This window comes from Periplaneta americana, chromosome 8, assembly GCF_040183065.1.
Source record: "Periplaneta americana isolate PAMFEO1 chromosome 8, P.americana_PAMFEO1_priV1, whole genome shotgun sequence".
Lineage (NCBI taxonomy): Eukaryota > Metazoa > Arthropoda > Insecta > Blattodea > Blattidae > Periplaneta > Periplaneta americana.
This window is the reverse complement of record NC_091124.1, coordinates 86,629,759-86,654,966: the sequence shown is the minus strand read 5'-3', so window position 1 is coordinate 86,654,966 and position 25,208 is coordinate 86,629,759. Positions and strand designations below refer to the sequence as shown.

Here is a 25,208-nt window from a genome sequence, read left to right as displayed (position 1 = left end):
TCAAACTTTCTCGCATGTTTCTTCGTCACTATTCACAGCTCTGTCACGTGTATATGAGCATGTCTTTGAGGACAGATGAATGAAACTGGTATAATGTCATTATGAAGCCCCTATCGTGGAACGTTTTTAGTGGGTTATTTTACGACGGCGCTGTATCAACATCTTAGGTTATTTAGCATCTGAATGAAATGAAGGTGATAATGCCGGTGAAATGAGTCCGCGGTCCAGCACCGATAGTTATCCAGAATTTGCTCATATCGAGTTGAGAGAAAATCCCAGAAAAACCTCAACCAGTTAACTTGTCCTAACTGAGATTCGAACCTGGGCCACTTGGTTTCGCGGTGAGACGCGCTAACCGTTACATATGTATATTCGTGTTCCTAGACTTACAGGTGGATAATACCTATGGATTTGGACATTGTATGAATAGCCTAAGTGACATGTCATGGATTGCACTACTACTGTATTAATGTGAGTGAAGAGAAAAAAATTGACTAGAGTATATATGTGAAGGGTGTGGTAGTCTATGGTGTCGCGTAACTATGAGGATCTGATTGTGAGTGCGCGCAGGGAACGGTATAAGTAGCAACGATTTCAAGCTAATATAGCCTATTTCGTAAACGAGTGAAAAGCGAAACGAACGACTATCACCACGTTTCTTAACAGACGAAAGTAAGCTTAAATATGCATTTTCATTAAATTCAAGCAGCATGACCTGGGACGGTTCCCTTGTTAGGCCTATTTGTCTCAAGTAGTTTCGGTAAACTGTCAAAAAGTCACGTGAGAAGATATTAAGAGATGTATTTCTCCCGGATGTTAAGAAAGACACATTACTGCTTCTGGATTCCTTAAGAGGTCAAATAGACGACATTATATTTACTGATGAAGAAGTAAACAATATTTTATATGGTAAGATCATTAAAACACAAATTATCGCTCCAAACATTACAAGATTTGTGCAACCCTCTGATGTATTTTTTTAGTCCACGAAACAAGTTTAATAAGTAGTTAAAATACATGAAACAGGTGAATGAGTAAAATTTAATGAAGATTTGGAATATGTAAATTTTAATATAGGGAGCCATTTAAAGAGGTAAAGTTTACTGTCACAGCCTATACGCTTGAATAACTAACTTTTTCAAACATTGGTATCAAATTGTATGGTTTATCTCCAACAATTTTTGTATAAAACGGTTCTTTTTTTTTGTGAAATTAAAATCTAACAAGTTATGAGTAATATTCCACATTTTTTTGAACATACTATATATGCACACATATAGTACAAACATACCAAAAGCGAATCAAATCTAATCTGTTTTCGGCATACTTACCCAACCACGAATTCGCTTTCTGATGGGCAGCGGGTTTGGTGTCTTCTTTGTCAATTGTTTGCACTAAGGCGGCAGCACAATTTTGCTGGCCCTTTCATTTTCAATCTCCGCTTGGCTTTTCTTGGGTTTTTTAGAGCCAGATCCGGAAAGGATCCTTGCACTCAGGCTTTCTTTAGTCCAGTTCGCGCCCTATAGGCCTAAGTTATGCGTAATCACTGTCCAATTGGTGGCTTGGATGACATTCATGAATCCAATGCGGACAAGTGGGTATTTCTACTTCCTACCTGAAGAGCCAGGTCCCAACCTCGGATAAGTACATAATAAGCCCAAGGATCCGGGGCTCCAAGGTCTTCCTTTATCAGCATCGGAAACCCTATACTATCTCCAAAACTTCACCCCAGCCTATTTTAAACTAATGCAGGTAATAAGTGAAAAGAGAGGTAAGCAGAATTATTTGACTATATTACACTAAATGGAGTTGTAAAAAATAAAAGAAAGGACAAAACAAAAAATTCACTACGGAAATTCGAACTCGAACTGTCTGCATAGAAGTTAAGTAGCTTAACCACAGCTCTACGCCAAGCATGCTGTAGAGGTATTAAAATGCCATGTTAATTATTTTATTAATCCCTGCTGCTTTACACTCTATTGCCTAAGTAACATTCAGTAAATATGTTGACGGTTAAATAATTGACAATAATTAATTTGCAAGTTGTGCTACAGGGAATATGATTATTATACTAATCAAACTCCGTGATCACCAGGGTCTGAATGTAGTAATTATAAACAAGAAGAAAAACCGTAATTCTGATGACAAAATATATCCTAATTTCCTGGAATTATAACCACAAATTTTCACCAATTTTGTAATTATCTATATCTGACATGATTTAACATAAGCAAAATTATTTGATTATATTACACTAAAAGAAGTTGTAAAAAATAAAAGAAAGGACAAAACAAAAAATTCTCTACGGAGTTTCGAAGCATGCTGTGGAGGTAGCCCAAATCAGTGCCTTGTATTATGGAGTTAACTAAAGCGGCGCACGGAGGTTTGCGGTAGTGAACTGCGCGCTCATCCGAAGGGCCTTGGAAAATTTTCACTGCTAAAGAGATCGGCCAATTTCATTTTGACCAAGTGTACACCGAACCTCATGTTTGGGGTACAAGAGCTAGCTATCTGCAAGTTAAAGTGTAGCAAGGGATGGAAATTTTCAAGTCCACTTCTTCTTTTCCCTTACGCGCAGATAGGTTTCACGAGATACTTAATAGCCAATATGCAGCGCAACAACGCATTTTCTTCGGTAAAACGTATCTACTGAAGAAGAAACCGTACGAGTTGTGTTTACGCCTCGAACAACGTTTCTTTTTGAGAATTGAACCTGTTTCTCTCCATTGATTTAATCATTTAACACACAGTTTCAATGATTGTGTAGCCCAGCGGTACACAACCCGCGGCCCGCCACTATGTTTGCTGCGGCCCGATAGTAAAGTTTCAAACTTAAAATTAAAAAAATATATATATTTGAACAGACTTGTATTATTAATTACTGTAAATTACAGTAATCACTAATTAGTAAGACATTTATGTAAACTGTATTTATTATTGGAGGATGTCTGCGGCCCTCTAAAAGAACATTTTTTTTTTATATTGGCCCGCAGCATTCGTAAGGTTGAGATCCCTGGTGTAGCCTCTGAAAAACTCTGCCAAAACTTGCGTAACTTGTAGACCTATATTATATTGGTGAGATAGAATTACACAAAGAGGAAAAGTAAGAATTAAATGGAGAGTGTTGGTGAAGTGAAAAAACACAGAAAAAAACTGACATCCCCCACAAGTAGACTATCACTTCAGTCAACGGCAGTGATTGAACTTCTGGTCTTGAGCTACGGGAAGCGACCAATTAGTGCTGAGTTAAGAGTGAATCGTATTATTTCACCATTTCCTCATTCTTAACCATAATAGTCATTCATAGAATGAAATAGAAGCAATCATACTTTTATTGTAATATGTCCACAGATTCTATGACAAACGATAACCCCAACAATTACCCATCCATGAGGGATACCAATGCAGCTATGTGTTTCACACACATGCGCATTCACACGCACATATTGTCATTGTTCCTGCAATAACTTCTATGTGCAAAATAAAAAAAAATCAGAAGGAAGAAAAAACACGTTCATTCATCCTATGGCAGCCGTACATAGGAGACTGTGAATTCTTACATTTTGGAAACAAAGAAATATAATTACAAAGAGAAGATTTTATGATTTGCTGTATCACTATTTAAGTTATTTAATAGAGCAAAAATCTGAAAATCGATAAATATATCACATAGGAGTTATTGCAGGAACAATGACGATATACTCCTATATGATGAAATGATGAAATATCGTGTGCGAATTACATCGCACTGTTTATTTTTATGTGGCCTCAATAAAAGCTGAGCTTGATTTAAAGTTCTTTCACCACATGTTGATCGCCGCTTCTATTCCACCCATATCAATCCGTTGATACATGTGTCATGCAGTTAGCAGTGACTAAACCGGCGATAGGCTCCTCGCACGGCCACTTTCCCTTCCATACAATTCCAAAGTCATTAAATCTTTAAAGAAAACTGCCTTGCACAATCAGCGTATGTAAAGATATGCACAGTTTATTTGTACGGATAAAACTCCATAATTCTTGTCAATGCCATTTGTCAACGTTACAAAAACTCTCTCAAACTTGCCTTGTATAACCACAGACTCAGACATTTGCACGCGCGTTAATTGGACACGGAAGGCTTTTGTATCTGCTCTCGGTTTTCGACATCAAGTTAAATAAGTTCTTTGGAATACATCTTACTTTCACATAATGCGTCTCTTACCCACAAACCCAAAACAGCAATACTGCACATACTTTCTCATATTCGTTACATTAACTTCATGTCTTCGTTGGATATCTGTTCACCTAATTGTCTGGTTGTTTGCTTATCTGAGGTTCTCTCATACCTCTGGCGGAGTTTACGTACGCCAATATTTCGAGTATTTCTCGACCTACAAAAGATAGACACAAGGTTGTACTCCGTGAAGTGGAGCAGCCTATGACTTATGACAAAACACAGGTTATTACACTCTGACACAACAAACACTAATAATGACCTTGAGTGATCTACAACTCATACAACAGTAATAGTGCTCATTTTATGAGTTGCTAACATCACGGTTCCGCTATGGTATTCGGTTGCTCCTATTCGAAATAAAAAAACCACTCGCGTCGCCACAGTTCCCGCAGTCATTACAAAATTGCAGCCTCCTTATCATAGGTTCGACAGAATGTTAGGAATTTTTAGTAATAGAAAGTTATGTTTTTTTAATAGGACGGTTCACTTAGCCTCCTATAACATTGAGTACCGGGTCTTTCCCGGAGGTAAAAAACAGTTAGAGCGTGATGCCGACCACACCACCTCATTCTAGTGCCGAGGTCATGGAAAGCATGGGGCTCTACCTCCATGCCCCCCCCCCCCAAGTGCCTTCATGGCATGTTACGGGGATACCTTTACCTTTCTTTTACAATCTATATTTCATTCCATAAATTTGTTACACTCTTCATCCTGAATTTGAATCATATATAAACATGAAGTACCATAGCTTTGTGTTCAGGTCATTAACAAAACAAAAACAATTGAAAGATCATATACATACATACATACATACATACATACATACATACATACATACATACATACATACATACATACATACATACATACATACATACATACATACATACTTAGTCCTGACAGTCGCCGGAGATGTGCGCCTGGGACAGGCGAGTCCGTTTAGTTACGCCAAGGGGTGTTTGGGTTATTATTACTGACCGCTCGCCCACATCTCCACTCCGAAACTCTCCCCACTCCTCCTACTACTTCCCCTCTTTTGCTTCGCTGAGCTGTCAGGACTAAATAATCGTCTGTACATACGTACGTACACAGACAGCCACCGGCGTGGCTCAGTCGGTTAAGGCGCTTGCTGCCGTTCTGAAGTTGCTCTCGGGAGCGGGTTCGATCCCCGCTTGAGCTGTCTACTTGGTTGGGTTTTTTCCGAGGTTTTCCCCAGCCGTAAAGTGAATGCCAGGTAATCTATGGCGAATCCTCGGCCTCATCTCGCCAAATACCATCTCGCTATCATCAATCTCATCGACGCTAAATAACCTCGTAGTTGATACAGCGTTAAATAACCAACTAAAAAAATACATACATACATGTATATCCCTCAACACAGACTCTGTTTCACAAAACCTTCTAGCACTCGCCGGGACTTGGACTAAGATTCTCAGTGCAGAGACGCTCTGGACGTGAAGTATCCTCCGTTCAACCGTCAATTCTGGCTAATAAATTCTGCTTTAAGACTAGACAGAAATTATGGATGGACAGGGGGAAAAATTGCTCTCTTTACTCGTGTGTATTCTCTCATCATTTCATCAGTGAAAGATATTTCTCCCGTTACCATTATTTTTCCATCACTGTTGCTACAGTATAATTCCTTACGCGCAAAGAATCATCTAAAAATCTAGCAAAGAGCGAGCAGCCATGAAACTCTTGTCGATATATTATAGTGAACCTTAACAAAGATTCTGGAACGTAAACGACGGGCACGGCCCTATCACAATTACAATGACACCACTCACAAGAAAATAAGTTGAGAAGGGAGAATGTAATGGAAGGTAGGCCTACACGCAATTTCACTTCCTAGCTGGGGGTCTCGTGACTGATGCAATACTTAACGTGACTTCCAAGCCTGTTTGTCATTTGTTTGATTCCAGGAATCACCGTCCCACTGAAGGAACGTAAACAATTATTTTGAGAGGAACAAGTCCGAAAATAGAGCGTAAACCACTAACACACATAGGTCTACATGGCAATTATAGCTACTGACGTAGTTCAGGCCTTAGCACGTTTGTCTATTCAGTCAAGTTTGCGTTCGGGCATGGATTAGAATCCTGCGTGGGCTGTTTACCTGGTTGGGTTTTTTCCGATTTTTTCCCCAGTCGCACAGTGGTCCAGAATGCAAATTTAGCGGAACAGACTAATAACTTTTCAGCTACATAACAGATTTTTATGAAATTTTACACAGTAGTTACAGGCAGCATATATGTTTTGTATACCAGCTCTCGTTATGTTGGTATGAGGGGAACTACACCTTATATATAGCGGCGCAATTAGACAAAATTTGTAACTTTTCTCCTATTTCAATGATTTTTATGAAATTTTACAGAACTGTTACAAGTAGCATATATGTTTTGTATACGAGCTTTGATTACGTTAGTATAAGGGGAACTACCCCTTATAGGGGCGCAATTAGACAAAATTAGTAACTTTTCTCCTATCTAACAGTCTTTTATGAAATTTTGTACAGTAGTTACAGGTAGCATATATGTTTTACATACAAGCTCTGATTACGTTGGTATAAGGGGAACTACCCCTTATAGGGGCGCAATAGACAAAATTAGTAACTTTTCTCCTATCTAACAGTCTTTTATGAAATTTTGTACAGTAGTTACAGGTAGCATATATGTTTTACATACAAGCTCTGATTACGTTGGTATAAGGGGAACAACCCCTTATAGGGGGGCGCAATTTGTCAAAATTAGTAACTTTTCTCTTATCTAACATATTTTTATGAAATTTTACACAGTAGTTACAGGTAGCATATATGTTTTGTATACAAGCTCTCATTACGTTGCTCTAAGAGGAACTACCCCTTATAGGGGGACCCAATTAGTCAAAAATAGTAACTTTTCTCCTGTCTAGCAGATTTTTATGAAATTTTATGCAATAGTTACACTTAGTACATTTGTTTTGTGTACAAACTCTCATTACGTTGGTATAAGAGGAACTGCCCCTTATAGGGGGATGCATTTAGACAAAATTAGTAACTTTTCTGTCTAAGAGATTTTCATGAAACTTTACACAGTAGTTACAGGTAGTAAACTTATTTTGTATACAAGCTCTAATTCTCTGGCTTGCTTTTGTTTCGACCTCATACTTGCTGTAACGGAAAAGCTTTCTTGGGCAGCCACGACTTTTGCCAGGGGTAAGTTTTCTCTAAATTTTTATTACTATCACAATGAGAACCTAATTTAATAAGTAGTTCACTAAGACAATGTTCATTTCGTTAAAAAGAAAACTCATATTCTTTAACCTCTTGCTCTTAAACGATAAATTATCTTATGAGAAAAATGTAACATTTTAGATACTATTGCACCTTTTGGGCACTCGAGAAGCTTATTTGATAGATAATTAACAAGCTCCCACCTTGAATTTCCTGAATTGTACTTTGGAAGCAGATTCGGTTCACATATATTTAAATAACTGTCATCGAGGTAAATTGCACTACTGCACTTCCGCAAATCTCCGCACCCTTAAGATTGCATTTAAAATAGAGTTAAATACTCGAGGAAGTGAAAAAAAATCATTTTGGGACGGAACGAAGGGTGTTTCATTTTTCTCTATCTTAGCCAAGTCTGCACTCAATGATTACATTCATATTTTGTCCCGTGTCCATTCATGCTAATTTAACATGCTATAACTTTAAATGTAACAAAAACAAACAGTGTTACATACCTAAAGAACTACTTGACATGTTGATACCAAATATGATCACTTACAACAGAGTTACAGCACAAAGAAAACGGCGGACTCGCGGCACTTGCTGAGTAAAAATGCTGGGTGGCGAAATGTGGCATGTTACCGGCCTCTTATCTCGCTCTGCAACCACCTCCGACGATTAAGATTATCAATTCAGTGTTACTCAGTTATATAGGAAAAATAATTTAAGGGTTTTATTTCAGTTTTTTACATGTCATTTTTCTACTTTTGTCCTAAATATGGATTTTGGACCACTGTGAGTCGTAAAGCGCAAGTCAGGTAATCAAATGACGAATCTCGAACTCATCTCGCCAAATACTATTTCGCTATCATTAATTTCAATGACGCTAAATAACCTAGTACTTGATACAGCGTCGTTAAATAACCTATTACAAGTAGACAGGTCAATATCTTTACTGTGCTGCATATCACTGCGTACAACTATGTGAGGGTGCGATCACCTGTAGACAAGGATGCTAGGGGAATACAAGGTGAATAAGAAGAATACAAGGAGGACAAGGGGAAGACGAGGAGAACAAGGGAACAAGAAGGAGAACAGCAGAAAAATAAGAACAGGGGAAAGGTAAGGAAACAGGGGATGTCAAGGATAACAAGGGAAAGTTAAGGAGAACAAGGAAACAACAAGGAGAACAAAGGAAAAATAAGGAGAACACAATGAAAACAAAGGAATGACATGGAGAAAAAGTGGAAAACAAGGCAAATGAGGGGATATAACTAAAACAATAGGAATACAAGGAGAAGAAGCGAATGACAAGACGAACAAAGGAAATACAAGGATAAAGATGAGATGACAAGCAGAACAAGGGAATGACAAGGAAAATAAGGGATTAGAAGGAAAACAAATGAAAGACACGGAGAACAAGAAGAAGAACAAGGAGAAGACAAATAGAATAAGAAGAACAGAAGGAAAACAAGGGGAATACAAGGAGAACAAAGAGAAGAAAAGAGGAAGTACGGGAATAGGAGTACAATGATGTGACAAAGAGAATAAGAGGACGACAAGGAAAATAAGGAGAAAAGGGGAAAGACGAAGAAAACAAGACGAATACGTAGAATACAAGGGGAGTGCAGGAGAACAAGAATACAAACAGAATAAGGGCACAAGGAGAAAATAAAGAAACAGGAGAAAGAGAATGCAAAAAAAACTGGAAGGTAATGAGAACAGGGAGAAGACAAGGAAAACTAGGAGAATTCAAGGAGAACAAAGGGGCGATAATAAGAATAATGAGATTATAAGAAGAACAAGTGGACGACAAGGAGAATAATAGAATACAAGGACAACAAGGAAATGACAAGGAGAACAAGAGGAATACAATGAGGACGTGGGGACAACAAGGAGAACAATGGGAATACAAAGATAATATAGAGACAACAAAGAGAACAATGAATTTAAATACTATTATAGTCACAATCATGCCATGGTATGAAAGAAAAATTTCACAACCTCGAGCGGGAATCGAACCTACGACTTCCTGTTCTCCGGTCAGGCGCTCTAACACTGAGCTATCGAGTTCGTCTCACGCCAAAGCCTTGGAATTATCCTTTCATACTGGCGACTCTGTTATAGAGTACTGTCCATAGCATCTGATCTAGTCAGCACTGCTTATGGGTTGAAAGAACGAGGTTGTGAAATTTTTCTTTCATACCATGGCATGATTGTGACTATAATAGTATTTAAATTCATTAATATGTCACATCAACGGACGTGTATACGTCACCAAACATCGTAAGATGAAGATTACAGTCGACCTGGTTGGCAAGTTGGTATAGCGCTGGCCTTCTATGCCCAAGGTTGCGGGTTCGATCCCGGGCCAGGTCGATGGCATTTAAGTGTGCTTAAATACGACAGGCTCATGTCAGTAGATTTACTGGCATGTAAAAGAACTCCTGCGGGACAAAATTCCGGCACATCCGGCGACGCTGATATAACCTCTGCAGTTGCGAGCGTCGTTAAATAAAACATAACATTTTTTTTAACATGAAGATTACATTTGTAAAGAGAACAAGGTGACAACAAGGAGAACGAGGGGATGACAAGGAGAAAAAGGGGAATACAACGATGAGAGGGTGTTTCATTTTTTATGTGACAGCCAATTTCCATATCTACTGAGAATTCTGCGCCAAAACGTCACCCATGAAACGAGCCGTCCTGAGAAGTAGGATCGAGTTACACATGGTTGCCGAGGTGCAGTGCTACTTAGGCTCACACTCAAGACTTAACTGGGCATTATCCTTTCCAATTCGGTATGAACTCAACTTCATGGCCAGACGAAGAAAGAGTATCTGCATGGAAATATCATATGTACTTCGGTACATTATAATAATATATATAATAATATATATTTATGGCCAGAGCATCGACAATCAAAAGCTACAGCCGTTAATCCCAAGTAAAATAGAATGGAAGGTAGTGGCCAACAGACCCCTCAGCTCTGCTCGTGACGTCATCTGCCGTCAAGGTTGGGGATTTAACATGCCTCGTACTATGGAAAGCAATGCACCGAAGATATTTATGGCACTCATAAAAAGACCATTGTGTTCCGAAACAATTTTTCAATTATTGTGGGCTCTTTAGACATTGTTAAAACACTTATTTCTTTACAATAAGGACATGAAAATAATACAGAATGACTCTAGAACAGGGCTGGGCACATTACGTGATTCTGAGAAATGAGCGCTGTGTGCTTTAAAGAGCTGGTCTTGCGAGCGCTGTGACGTAGGCATACTGTACGTCATTCAGTGTCGGTGCAGTGGTGACTCTGCAGTATGATGGCGAACTTTGAAGACGGAGCTTCCGCTCATACACTAAAGCGGCCCGCTTCTCACAATGCTTTTAATGTATCATGGGAGAGGAGTTCTTTCTGGTAGAGAGCAGTGGATTAGCAAAGTGTTTGATTTGTCATAAAACACTCCAACTGATTAAGAAGTTCAATATCCAACGACATTATTCTTTACAACATGCTACTGAATATGACAAATATGTTGGTAATGAACGCCATACATTAATACAACTTAAAGAAAATGTTTCTCAGGTAAATCATGTTAGAGTATCTATTAGATATTTACATTGCATTATAAGTTATTATACATTTAATAATATATAATTTTAAATTATACAAGTATTATGATATATCATAGTATAGTATATTACAGTTCATGATATATCATATATCGTATTATATATCATGAACTGTAATAACCTATACTATACTATGAAATACCATAATATGTGTATAATTTAAAATTATATATTACTAAATGTACTATAATAACTTATAATGCAATATAAATATCGAATAGATACTCTAATAAAGTACCTGAGAAACATTTTCCTTAAGTTGTATTAATTTATGTTCATATATCATATCATATATATTATATTATATTATATTATATTATATTATATTATATTATATTATATTATATTATATTATATTATATTATATATTATGTATTATGTATTAACAGGATGACAATAATGCACTTAGTGAATCGGCTATGAGAATTAGCTACAAAATTTGCCATGAAATTGCAAAGGAATTGAAAACATTCAACGAAGGTGAATTCATCAAGCGATGTTTAATTATATTGGCAGATGAACTCTGTCCATAGCAAGTAGGGGAAGTGGAAGCCATACGCCTGTCTCGTAGAACCGTGGTGAGGAGATTGCAGTATGTGCGTATGGGTTATGTAAATGATTTGTGTGTGTGCATAGAGCGAAGTTTATTTCATTAAATTAATAATAATGTTATAAATTCTGTAATGTACAATGGATTGATGTACTATCCTTATAAACTATTATGTACTGACAGACTGAATGACTAGAACAACCGTGGCTCTTGTTATATTAATGCAGGGAAGGTAGCTGTAATGTGAGACCGCCACTGCGTGAGCGTTCTGCTCTGGCTTGGAATTGAAGTGCCTTGCGGAGAGAGAGCAGCTCTGGCCGACTAAATGGAGCCGCTCTCATGCCCGGCCCTGCTCTAGAAGAATATTATATTATTGTGCTCACATTACATAGTTGACGATTTTTTTAAATTTCTTCGCTGTTTTACGGCTAATTGTAGACGATTTATTTTTCTATCCTTGTCCGCATTTGTTGAGAGTTTTCATGATGTTCGAGTTCTGGAGTATCATTCAATAACGAATGGATCTATAGGCCTACTAGAGATCTTTTCGTTCAATATATTAGCAAGTGTTTGTGCTACGTTTCTGAACTTGTTTAATGAAGTCCCATGCTAGGCCTACTCCTCAAAACACTTTTCAAATTTGTAAACCACGCGAAGACAGTCAACAGAAGGACGAATGTTTCTCCGCGATACACACTGTAACCAATCGGATTTCTTACTTTCGAAGTTTTTTTTCTTAACTATAGAAGAGTTTGTTTAGTGTACGCACACATAGATATTTCTTCTTCAATCAGTACGAAAGATAACCGGCTAACATTCCAATCAATTCATTTTTTTCATAACTATTTAAGTTATTTTAAGACTTCGACTGAACTGTTTTTGTTAAAACCGTTGTTGATCATACGTTTGTTTGTTGATGTTTGATAATTCAGTGTTTCTTAGTGAGTGCAAAAGGGATTAATTCATAAAAATGCCTTGCAGTTGTCCATCAGCAACATGTAAAACAGAGGAAAAAATTGTGCCGATAAAAACGTAATTTACAAACGATTTACTTCCTATAGATACTTTAAGTAACTTCATTTCAATTTTACTTTGTCAACTTTGTAGTGCAGTTGTACAGTATTTCTTAGTGATAACGTCTTTCTTTAAGATTCATTTAAAGAAACGTTCTAACAGTATTGATTTTGTTACTGTCCACAGAGAAGGTAGGCTACTGTTATTTGTCGAATCATTTTCAGCTTCAACATAAATGAACATCGAAACCTCGCAAGAATAAAAAGCAGCAACTTTTCACTTACTTTCATTAAGGATAGCCGCCATCTCGACGTAGCTGAGGTCCTTGTGAGAGCGCACCTCGAACCCCAGCTCCTTCAGTTCGTGGGACAGGTTGGCACAGTCCTTGGAGCTGCCGGTGCGCGCGGGCATGCGGTCGAATTTCTCGTGGTTGAAGATGAGTGCTACACCACGGCGCGGGTGCTTCATGTTGTACTCCTCGGCGTCCCGGTCGCAACCGGAGCCCCGCGCTGGCAGCGGGCTCACGTCCGTCGCATCCTGCACCCCCAGCGGCTCGGTGTCGTCTTTATGCCTCCTGCGAACGTGCATGACTTCCGTTCAATAAAACCAGGTTCAATTTCAGGCAAAGAAGTGTAGTAGTAGTAGTAGTAGTAGTAGTAGTAATAGTAGTAGTAGTAGTAGTAGTAGTAATAATAATAATAATAATAATAATAATAATAATAATAATAATGTGAATGTTACTAATGTCCCGTCCACTATAGGAGACATAGGCCAGTTTTACACTAATCCTAAACATTTAGTATAACTTGTTGCTTGTGTAGGCAGTCTTTTACATTAGATTTGCGAAAATTGGTTTATAGCGCAACATTGGCAGTGATAAAAGTGTGAAATATTCGAGTGAAACGAGCGTTGAGCGACTTCCGCTGATTTTGGAATAGACACCGACGCATTTGAACTGCCAACATAGAAAACAAAAAATCACACTCAATCGCTTTCACCTTGATCTTGACGGGATAATGAAAGCCTAAACTAACCTAACCTAATCTAACCTAACCTAAGTGCATCAGTGTCTATTCCAAAATCGGCGGAAGTCGCTCAACGCTCGTTTAACCAATATTCGTTCAGGGGGCGGTGGATACTCTACACTGACCAATAATAATAATAATAATAATAATAATAATAATAATAATAATAATAATAATAATAATAATACTTACTTATTGGCTTTTAAGGAACCCGGAGGTTCATTGCCGCCCTCACATAAGCCCGCCATTGGTCCCTATCCTGAGCAAGATTAATCCAGTCTCTACCATCATATCCCACCTCCCTCAAATCCATTTTAATATTATCTTCCCATCCATGTCTCGGCCTCCCCAAAGGTATTTTTCCCGCCGGCCTCCCAACTAACACTCTATAAGCATTTCTGGATTCGCCCATACGTGCTACATGCCCTGCCCATCTCAAGCGTCTGGATTTAATGTTCCTAATTATGTCAGGTGAAGAATACAATGCGTGCAGCTCTGCGTTGTGTAACTTTCTCCATTCTCCTGTAACTTCATCCCTCTTAGCCCCAAATATTTTCCTAAGAACCTTATTCTCAAACACCCTTAATCTCTGTTCCTCTCTCAGAGTGAGAGTCCAAGCTTCACAACCATACAGAACAACCGGTAATATAACTGTTTTATAAATTCTAACTTTCAGATTTTTTGACAGCAGACTAGATGACAAAAGCTTCTCAACTGAATAATAACAGGCATTTCCCATATTTATTCTGCGTTTAATTTCCTCCTGAGTGTCATTTATATTTGTTACTGTTGCTCCAAGATATTTGAATTTTTACACCTCTTCGATAAATCTCCAACTTTTATATTTCCATTTCGTACAGTATTCGGGTCACGAGACATAATCATATACTTAGTCTTTTCGGGATTTACTTCCAATCCTATCGGTTTACTTGCTTCAACTAGAATTTTCGTGTTTTCCCTAATCGTTTGTGGATTTTCTCCTAACATATTCACGTCATCCGCATAGATAAGCAGCTGATGTAACCCGTTCAATTCCAAACCCTCTGTGTTATCCTGAACTTTCCTAATGGCATATTCTAGAGCAAAGTTAAAAAGTAGAGGTGACAATGCATCTCCCTGCTTTAGCCCGCAGTGAATTGGAAAAGCATCAGATAGAAACTGGCCTATACGGACTCTGCTGTAAGTTTCACTAAGACACATTTTAATTAATCGAACTAGTTTCTTGGGAATATCAAATTCAATAAGAATATCATATAAAACTTCTCTCTTAACCGAGTCATACGCCTTTTTGAAATCCATGAATAACTGATGTACTGTACCCTTATACTCCCATTTTTTCTCCAATATCTGTCGAATAAAAAAAATCTGATCAATAGTCGATCTATTATGCCTAAAACCACACTGATGATACCCAATAATTTCATCTATAATAATAATAATAATAATAATAATAATAATAATAATAATAATACATTGAACTTGGTTATAACACCATTGAAGTGACTAAATAAAACATGTCGCAATAAACAAGTGTTGCTATAAGAAAAAGTCCACTAATGTGGCTATGAGGATAGCGTGCGGACTTCCAAAACCAATAGTTCGAGGTTCGATTCCCAGGATGGGCAATGAAAGGAATTTATTTTCCGTCCACGGGACTAGAAGTTTGTCCGTTATATTGTGCTTGTCCTGTGATCTCTCTGCGGTGGTTCTGCGTCATGCCGATCCCATGACCAAGGAGGCCCGCATTTGTGAGATGTCTAGTGTACGTTCTGAAGAAGCTCCCTCTCCTACCCGCAATGGTGTGTAATTCGGATAAAAAGGGCTTTAAACAAAGTAAGAAAGAAGAAAGAAAGAGATACAGTACAGTAAATAAAGTTCAAAGAAAAATTAATACAATCACAATATTTTATACCCTATTACAGTGTAATTTGTAATTTTACATAGGCCTACGGTAGGCCTCCTATATCTTTTTAAAATACCTTACACTCTTCTTGTGTGTTAATTAAAATATACACAGTACTCACAATATTAAGAATATAGGTTGAAGAAATCTGTAGTTTTTTTTTTTGCTTCCGGTTTGCAAAATACTGTATTTGTAAACCATTTTTCATTTTTCCATAACCAAACCAAATTCCCGCCTCACACCAGCATTTTTTAACACTCTCAACTTATAAAAATTATAACATTACTTTCCACGCTTGGAGGTTTTTCCTTTTCTTTGCGCCTCGATCCATTGTACCGGATGGTCTAGATCAGGGCTGGGCACCAAGACCAAATTCTACTCTCTCACGGGGAGCCACATGACTTCTCTTCAACCCCTTTCTTCCCCGCCGAACACCGTGCAGCGTTGATGCCGCCACGGATGAATATTAAGCGTCCCCGTTTAGAGTTTGGATTCGCTCCCGGTGTCCAGCTCTGGTATAGATGTAACGTCTGTTTGCAAACTCAATGTCTGAAGTTACTGTCGGTAGTCGGAACTGAATGTCTGGATAACAGTACGGTATACAAGTTGGCCTGCTAGTGTTTGTAAAGGGTTGTTGGTACAACAAAAGAACGAGTTTGACCTGCTCCACCCTCTTGTCTTGAAATTTCAGTTCTTGGTCCGTAAAATGCTATGACACAATAGCTGAAAACGATATTAATCACTAATTTAAAGCATCTACACTATAGCTAAATGTCGCTATAATCTGAGATACTTATTAAAAGTGTGTCATTATAAAAATAATAAATTGCATATTTATAATACAGAGACTATCGCTGTAGCCAGGTGGTCACTACAACCAAGTTCAACTGTCGTAGTAGTAGTAGTAGTAGTAGTAATAATAATAATAATAATAATAATAATAATAATAATAACACTTACAAATGGCTTTTAGAGAATCCGAAGGTTCATTGCCGCCCTCACATAAGCCCAACATCGGTCCCTATCTTGAGCAAGATTAATCCAGTCCCTACCATCATATCCCACTCACCTCAAATCTATTTTAATATTATCTTCCCATCTGCGCTCGGCCTCACCAAAGGTCTTTCCCCACAGGTCTCCCAACTAACACTCTATACGGATTTCCGGATTCACCTATGCGTGCTACATGCCCTACCCATCTCAAACGTCTGGATTTAATGTCCCTAATTATGTTAGGGGAAGAATACATGTGTTGTGTAACTTTCTCCATTCTCCTGTAACTTTATCCCTCTTAGCCCCTAATATTTTCCTAAGCACCTTATTCTCGAACACTTTTAACCTCTGTTCCTCTCTCAAAGTGAGAGTCCAAGTTTCACAGCCATACAGAACAACCGGTAACAGAACTAATTTATAAACTCTTTCAGCTTTTTAAAGTAGACTAGATGACAAAAGCTTCTATGTTCTATGTTCTAACATTAACAGGATAGGCAAACGTTTGTGAAATATAATATATTGTATTATTTAGGACAGATCAAATCCTTCGGATAGCGTTATAGGATATCACTGTCCAGATTTATTCCTAAGATACTGGAAGCAAGATCCCTTGATATACAGGAGTACAATCGATAAATAACATTAATAATTAATAATAATAATAATAATAATAATAATAATAATAATAATAATAATAATTTACCACCAAGTGGTTGAAGAACGTACAGTATGTCATTATTTCATCCAGGCAGGCCTACTATGGATTAAATCTGATGTACCTTCCATATTGAAAAAGAAACACTGAACATTATGCCTATACTGCAACAATTGATCTTCGCTAATAAGGTTATAAATAGATTATATCACTACAATACGTCGGATATAGCTAAGTTTAATAAGTCCCAAGAAGACTTTGGGGTATGCCACAAATTAGAAGTTCCCTTATATAACAACAGTCTTAACAATAGAAGGCGGAAACTCACGAAGTAGCAGAATCTGAAATGTAAACAATGGTAGTCTTGTATTATTATTATTATTATTATTATTATTATTATTATTATTATTATTATCTCCCTTCCTATCAACTCAAAATAAAATACGTGTAGGAGAGTGTATAAACGTAGCTTCGGACCAACACTTGACAGGCACACATTGTGGGCCTCCCTGATAGTACGGTCAGCCAGAGCAGGGCCACCACTGAGACAACACAGCACAGCACTTGCCAAGGGACAAACATCCAGCCATTTGGACGGGAGATAAATCTCTTCCATTGCCCGCCCTGGGAATCGAACTACGGACGCTTGGTTGGTGGGGGGCAAACATGCTATCCACATAATAATAATAATAATAATAATAATAATAATAATAATAATAATAATAAATTTACCATTATTGTGTCTGTAAAACTTCAATTTCCATCCCCACCCAGCCCTTCTTTTTTCCTATACACATCTCGCAGTCTTTATAGTACCCATAAGTTGGTGGGAACTGCATGTCCTTGAAGAACACAGCAGCTTGACTTGCCTGCTGCTTGATTTGAAGATCCAAGCATCCGTCTCGCTCATGCTCTGCACTGCCATCTCTCGGCCATTCAGTTCCTGTATGTCTTCACTCTCCATACCGCACTGCTACACAGCTGATTTATGTCGTCTGCATGAAAAACAAAGAATTATACACGTTTCAAAAATTCTTCGTAACTAACCTAGTGGGTTACATGCGGGAGATCTGTACCACCGAAAAATAGCGCGACTCTGCAACTGAGGAGTCATCTGTTGTTAAGCTGGTCGAACTATAATTCATCCCCGCTGGAAGTTGCAAGCCAGTTGCAGCATGAAAACGATGTTTTGTTTTTGGATGATGTCCTGGGTTGCGAAACGGAGTAGTACAGGACGCTATGACAGGCAGTGAAACATGAAAGGACCATGAGATGAAAGGGAATACGGTCAGTTCTTTGTTAATTACAGGAGAGTTGAGAGAAGAATATATATTATTTCAACCACAATAGAAAAATGTTGGAAATTGAAAGACTGAAATAACATGTCTTCGAAAAACTGCCTTTGAAATGTTGTCCACCACAATTGTGACAGGACTTGCAGAGAATTGAACCCCATTCTCCAATGATGGTAGTGATAACTATGAATTGAAGAGGTGGTTTGAGGAGATTCTTTCTACTAAGCGAATTAATTACCTCTAGAGACAATAATATTATTACAATGAACTATTTACGACCAAGTATCAATTCTTTCTCACTGTTAGAAATATGTAATTATTTTTAGGGACGAATAACCTTATACCAATCATCTGTGGCTCAAGTGCTAGCGCCTTAGTCTTCTATCCAGGCGACCTGGGTTCCATCCCCGGCGAGGTTGGGATGGATTTGTAGTTGACAAAGAAGACGTTGCAGGCATTTTTCTCGAGGTACTCCTGATTCCTTCTCTCATTCCAACAACACTTTCCACCTTTCCCTATTTTCATCTATAGGTTGAAGTAGTTAAAAAATGGGCTGGGGCGAAGTCTAAAGGCTGGTTCACAATAAACCGGGAACGAAAACGACAACGAGAACTGGAACGAAAATATTGCTAAAATAAATGTATTTAAATGTGAGCATTCACAATAGACGATCTTTCAAACGTTTATTTAGTTTTTGTTTAACCGACGAAGTACAGTCGACGGATTTATGTAATGTAGGCCTATACCTTACCATAAGCCTAGATCATATATGTAACAGATATGTCGGGGTTATAGGCTTTGAGGTTAACAACTTTTGTCAGGTTTACTACGCTGCCATCTAGTTGTTGCATAAGGAGTCACGTCATAATACCCATTTGAATTGCATTAGCGACTGTGCTGCCATCTCGTTTTCGTTTACGGCGGACGGGTGGCGATCCTGGCGGTTGTTCTCTTCAAAGTGCTGCCGATTTTAACGTAGCGAGGAGTTATCTATTACATATATGATCTAGGCCATAAGACATCTTTATATTCTTTAACCTATACAGTTTCAGTTGCTAGAAATAGGAGCTCGCTTCTGAGTAATGTAAGAGGTTGTTGGACAATAACTTCATTTAGGTCAAAATTACATAAATTCTTACTTAAATTAATTACTGATTAATATTTGTTATTTATAATGAAACTAACATCTGTTCATTCTTATTATTACTATTAATTTCTCTAAATAGAATACAAAACCTCTAATGGCAAAATCTCATTATATCAATATATTTCAGATTTATATTTTGCTCCCTATAACATAATTCTAGTAAACTACTATTAAATTAATTCTCATCATTTATCCAACTAGCTATCTCAGCTTAATCATACATCTTTACAGATTGCATATAGACTGAATTGAATTGCATTAACTCAGAAATTAAGTTACTACTTTTCCTTATAGGTTTTATCTCAGTTTAAATAAACATGATATTGAAAACATATTGAAAACTTGTTGAAAACTACAGTATCTTAGTCGTTAAAACTTAACTGAAGAATATTGCTGGAGAATCTTTTAAGTGTATTGTAAATATTCATAATTTAAATATGTATGTCATTATTTTATTGATTAAGGCTGGTTGAGTGGAAGAGAAAGCCTTATGGCCTTAACTGTGCCAGCGAAAATAAAACATTCTATTCTATTCATTTAAATTATATTTTATTTCAGTGCTCCCCCCCCCCCGCAAATGAGCCCTTTCACGAAATGAAAGTTCTTAATCAAATTAAATGTAGAAAACTTCAGTATCTCAGCCATATAATGAGAAATGGAAAAATATATAATGTACTACAAAATATTTTTCAGAGTAAAGTTGAAGAGAGAAGAGGCATCGGCAGAAAATGAATATCATGATTGAAGAGCCTTACAACATGGTCCAAGAAATTAATCCCCTGTGGAATAATAGTTAATAAAATCATAATTGCTAAGATAATTGCTAGCATCCGGAACAGATAGGCATCTCAAGAAGAAAAAGAAGGAGTAGGATAGCGAGTTAGCTTCCCACCTAAGCAGTCTGTTGTCTAATTCCGGAGAATATTAGTCGTGTTGTTTAATAGTTGTAAATACAACTGGAGTGTGTAAAATATATATTTTTTTACAACAATTTTATATAATTGTTATTATTGTCTGGTAAACTATATGTAGTCTACGGTACATCATGTTAAAAATAATTGAGTGCATAAGAACAACATTAGGAAAGTACAAAAATTATATTTATCATAACTGCAATCCTCACGGCTGACGAGAGTCGGTTCTGTTTTGAGGTGTGCTCACTTTCTTCGTTCTTCCGGATTGTGTCTTTATAAAAGTCCTTTCGCTGACCCCTGACACCTATCACTTAGCATCAAAGGTCGTGTCATCTCGCAATCATACCGCACATCTTTCTTCCTCTCACAAAACAATTTGCCAGGCGTGGATCCGATTTTCACTTCGGACTATGATAACCGTGACGCTTTCTCGAAGCCTCAGGAAGGGCGATTGACCCTCTCGCGCAGAATCCACCACACCAACACATCTCTCTGTATTTTAATGTGTTTAAAGATTACCCGTCCGTAATAGCTTTTCCAGGTTTTCTATGTGTGTTTGCGCTAACTTCATCGTGCCGGAACTGTGCTATTATGTTAGGACAGGTATAGTAATTATTGTGCTTATTTTAATCGGTTATTAGAGAATGCTGGTAAGATTTGTGGTAGCGAAATGGTATTTTTCGAGATGAGTCCGAACATTCTCCGCGGGATTATCTGACATTCGCTCTACAGTTGGAGAACTCGCAATAAATCACAGTATTGTGTGCACTCATAGTTGAGTTCTGGCGTCTTGTCAGCTCATTTGAGTTGTGTGGATATAAAAGGAAAAATTGTGACGGTGTCGTGTATAGTTCCTGGGGTAGCTCAGTCGGTAGAGCGTTCGCACGCTAAGCGAAGGGTCCCGGGATCGATACCCGGCTCCGGAACAATTTTTCCTTGAAATTATTCAATGTCTCATATTGCTTCATGCCTTCCATTAAAGCGAGGACGGAACGGTCCAAAGAGGAGTTCCAAAATCTTGAAGTTACAAGATGACTGAATTTCTGCTCTAATCTGTTCTATCCATTTGCGTGCGAGTATGTATAGGTCTTGCAAGCAGGGAATACCGACGGAGAGAATGCGAATGAAACAATGCGATAAGGAAGGAAGGACGACAGGAAAGGTCATGAGAAAGCTTGAATGATATTCAAGAGTACAGTAGGAAGAGAAATAACATCGATAGAATCAGTCTTGCGTTGTGATAGTTACATTACGACTTTAGTTTGTTCCATTACATGTGATTACGTGTCTTGTATCACACGGTATTATTATTTCATTCGTAGTAAACATATGTTTCGCGTTTAATTAGCTTAGAATTTTTCTCTTGCTACGCTCTTTATTTTCACAGTGATGTCCTAATTTGTTCATCTTCTTGGAAGAGACAATACTTCCATCAGCTCGCACCTCTCCTCCCTCGGCGTGCCTACATACACACGTGAAAACAGACAGCAACGCCACCATTGGTTTTCGGTAATCGTTCCTTGCGCGAGCTATATTACCCTACCAAGGCCAGTGGAGTCCTGCAGCCCGGAGCCGTGGCGCTACTGCTCCTGCGTTCGTAATACCGCATCGCGATAGTTCACATTACGCCCGCGGCTCCACTCGCCTTCGTCAAGTAATATGTATGTATGTATGTATGTATGTATGTATGTATGTATGTATGTATGTATGTATGTATGTATGTATGTATGTATGTATGTATGTATGTATGTATGTATGTATGTATGTATGTATGTATGTATGTATGCATGTATGTATGTATGTATTTTTTATTTTTTTATTTTATTGGATTATTTTACGACGCTGTATCAACATCTAGGTTAAGGCCTCCCCACATCAACGCGAAATATTCGCAGCCGTGGCGGCGACGAATATTTCGCGTATACAGCGGCAACGAAATTCGCACGTTACCCCACACCGACGCGAAATATTTGCAGCGCTGACGGAGACCAAATTTCGCGTATGCAGAGGAATATCATGTCGTAGCTCCTATTATAGTCAATCAATGGCACTGTTATTTTTATGATTGACAGGTCATGTCTGAGGAAAGCATGGAACAAATTTTGAAATCAAAATTGTTTTTAAAACGCGAGGGGAAAAAAAGATACTAATTTGGAAGTGATCTGTTCAAAATAGATATTTAGACCTTCAGAAGTCGTTAGCGGTAAACTTTTTTATTTTTCACGTTAGAGGGGGGGGTCAAAGCGAATGAAATGTTGAGGAAGAATGGAAATTACTTTTAAAAGTTGCCGCTATTCAAAATCTTTACTGGTTTTCAAGTTACGGCGAGTTAAAGAAAAGAGTATTTTTTTACTTGGCGAAGAACTCAAGACAACCTCTTGTCTGCTAATACAGAAATCTTTGCTCTGATTTTAAATCCGCATACAAAATACTTCCATCGCTTAAATTGTTTTAATTACTCGTATGTGTTTTGAAATGTAATAATAAATATTAAAATAAATGTATTTAAAATATAAATAATGCAATTAAAAATACATTTAATCACAATATTAAAATAAATGTAGTTACAATATTAAAATAAATGTAACTGAAATATTAGAATACATTTAATTAAATTATTAAAAGAAAAGAATCAAAATGGCGAACGATGATATCTAGTATTTAGCCTTAGATGTTGTGCTTGCGGTTGCAAACGTTGTTAAAGAACTTAGAGCTCTGGAGGAGAGAACACACAGAAAAAAGAAAGAAGTGTGGGTGAGAAAGTGAAGTCCAAAAGTGTATCAGAAACAAGAAGTTAAAGATATCTGAAAAGATAAATTACCTATGAAACGAATATTCAGAGAATCCCTCATAACATGAATTACCATCCCAGGATATATAAATAATTGAAAATAGTGAAATGAAATAAAAGATCCTTTATTGGTAATCTATTTTTATTCCTACTCAGAGAGATGGCATTGGAAGATTCTCGGTCATTTAGCAATTTTCTAGGAATTCATGAGAGTACGTTCAACAAACTCCTAACACGATATAAATCATTTTAGTGCGTGAAATCAATACATTCACGTTTGGAAACAATTATTATACTTTAATTGTCCGCGTTTCTATTCTAATGTAATATAATATGTCTAAACCCCCTCAGTAACATTTTTTTTTTTTTCATCACTAGATACAACAAGAAAACCATACTGACTTTTATTAAACTTTTTAGCAAATTAATACTCCCTTGAATGTATAATGGCTACATTCACTAAAATGCGCTCTCAACGCAGAAAGTATAATAAAATTTATACAGTATTTGCAGTTCTAAATATATGATCGTGCAAAAATAGTTTACAATACACGTATGTTAAGTGCGTAACAAAATCTCGAAAACAGAAGAGACTCTACTTCGTCTCGTCTTTTCTAACTTTTCTTTGATTCTGTTATACTGCGTCCTTCAAAAGAAGGAAGACAAGAGATGATGCCAAGTCTAAAATCTGGAAGGGGCTTGTCCCACAAGTAGAGCTATTCGCGTATAATTAATAAAATTGTCCTGTTTATGTGTAAGTGTAAGTGTGAAGCAGTATCTGCTAGGTGTAGATTTTTGCTAATTTTTTCGGCGATGTATGAAATGGAGGGGGAAAGGAACTGGACACCCTACTCCATTATCTCCTGGCCTAGTTGCCTCATAAGTGGTGCCTTCTTGGTATCATTTGTGAGGTTCAGACTTTTCTTCGGAAAATTGACTAAACAATAATCCTATAATATTGTATTTAATATTTAAAAATTAATTATGTAGACAAATATCGCATAATAAAATAAAAATATTAGCTTAAGTCCAAAACATTGATTATTATTGATTGAGCTGTAGTGACACCAAACGCGAGTACTAATGTTAGGAGATACAGTGCGAATCCGTAAGGTTTAATGAAAACAGTTAATAGGCCTATTTATGTTTATTGAAACAACTCTTCTGTACTAGCTAAAACAAAAGTTCCTAGAGTATTTCATAGGAATAAAACATGAATGAGATTAGTTTTGACAAAAAATTGCTATTAAATATAGGCTTATATGTTTGCTTTTAAGAATGAAACCTTTCCTAAACTAAGAAAATTATTAACTTTGAACTATTAAACCTTAGTAAAGTTCATATAGATAGATATAGATAGGTTCTCTAGAAATATATTTCTGCACTAAGCAATGATAGGCCCTATGATATTCTGAAGGACTGATAAAAGTCAACAAAGATGCGAATATGAAATCATTCCTTATAGACAGGCCGTATGTAGGCTAGAATTTTTCTCTTAAGATATGTTAAAGTTGTGAATAACTTACCACTCTCATTAAATTCCAATTGGATTGCATCTTATATTGTCCTTTATCCTTACTTACTTGTAATCCTTTAGAATAAATCGTATAAAACGTATGTATGTATGTATGTATGTATGTATGTATGTATGTATGTATGTATGTATGTATGTATGTATGTATGTATGTATGTATGTATGTATGTATGTATGTATGTATGTATGTATGTATGTATGTATGTATGTATGTATGTACGTACGTACGTATGTATGTATGTATGTATGTATAGTGTGTTATACTGTATTATAATGATAATAACCATACAGAGTTCCCTACTCTCATCACATTCCTATTCT

At 37.1% G+C, this 25,208-nt stretch overlaps 2 protein-coding genes and 1 non-coding gene across 6 annotated transcripts in view; 2 read left to right on the top strand and 1 right to left on the bottom strand.

The window, feature by feature from the left end:
- LOC138704857 (alkaline phosphatase-like) overlaps positions 1-25,208 on the top strand; it is a 670,581-nt gene that overhangs the window by 513,827 nt on the left and 131,546 nt on the right. The gene's annotated exons all lie outside the window — the stretch shown is intronic.
- LOC138704858 (caspase-like) overlaps positions 1-25,208 on the bottom strand; it is a 147,689-nt gene that overhangs the window by 55,727 nt on the left and 66,754 nt on the right. The window contains exons 2-3 of the mRNA XM_069833190.1: positions 18,076-18,201; positions 12,915-13,204 (exon numbers count right to left, since the gene is read on the bottom strand). Coding sequence (XP_069689291.1) covers positions 12,915-13,204; positions 18,076-18,170 — 385 coding nt within the window. The 5' untranslated portion in view covers positions 18,171-18,201. The remainder of the gene's footprint in view (positions 1-12,914; positions 13,205-18,075; positions 18,202-25,208) is intronic.
- On the top strand, positions 21,415-21,488 carry TRNAS-GCU (transfer RNA serine (anticodon GCU)). Its single transcript has one exon. It is a non-coding gene; the product is annotated as a tRNA-Ser (tRNA).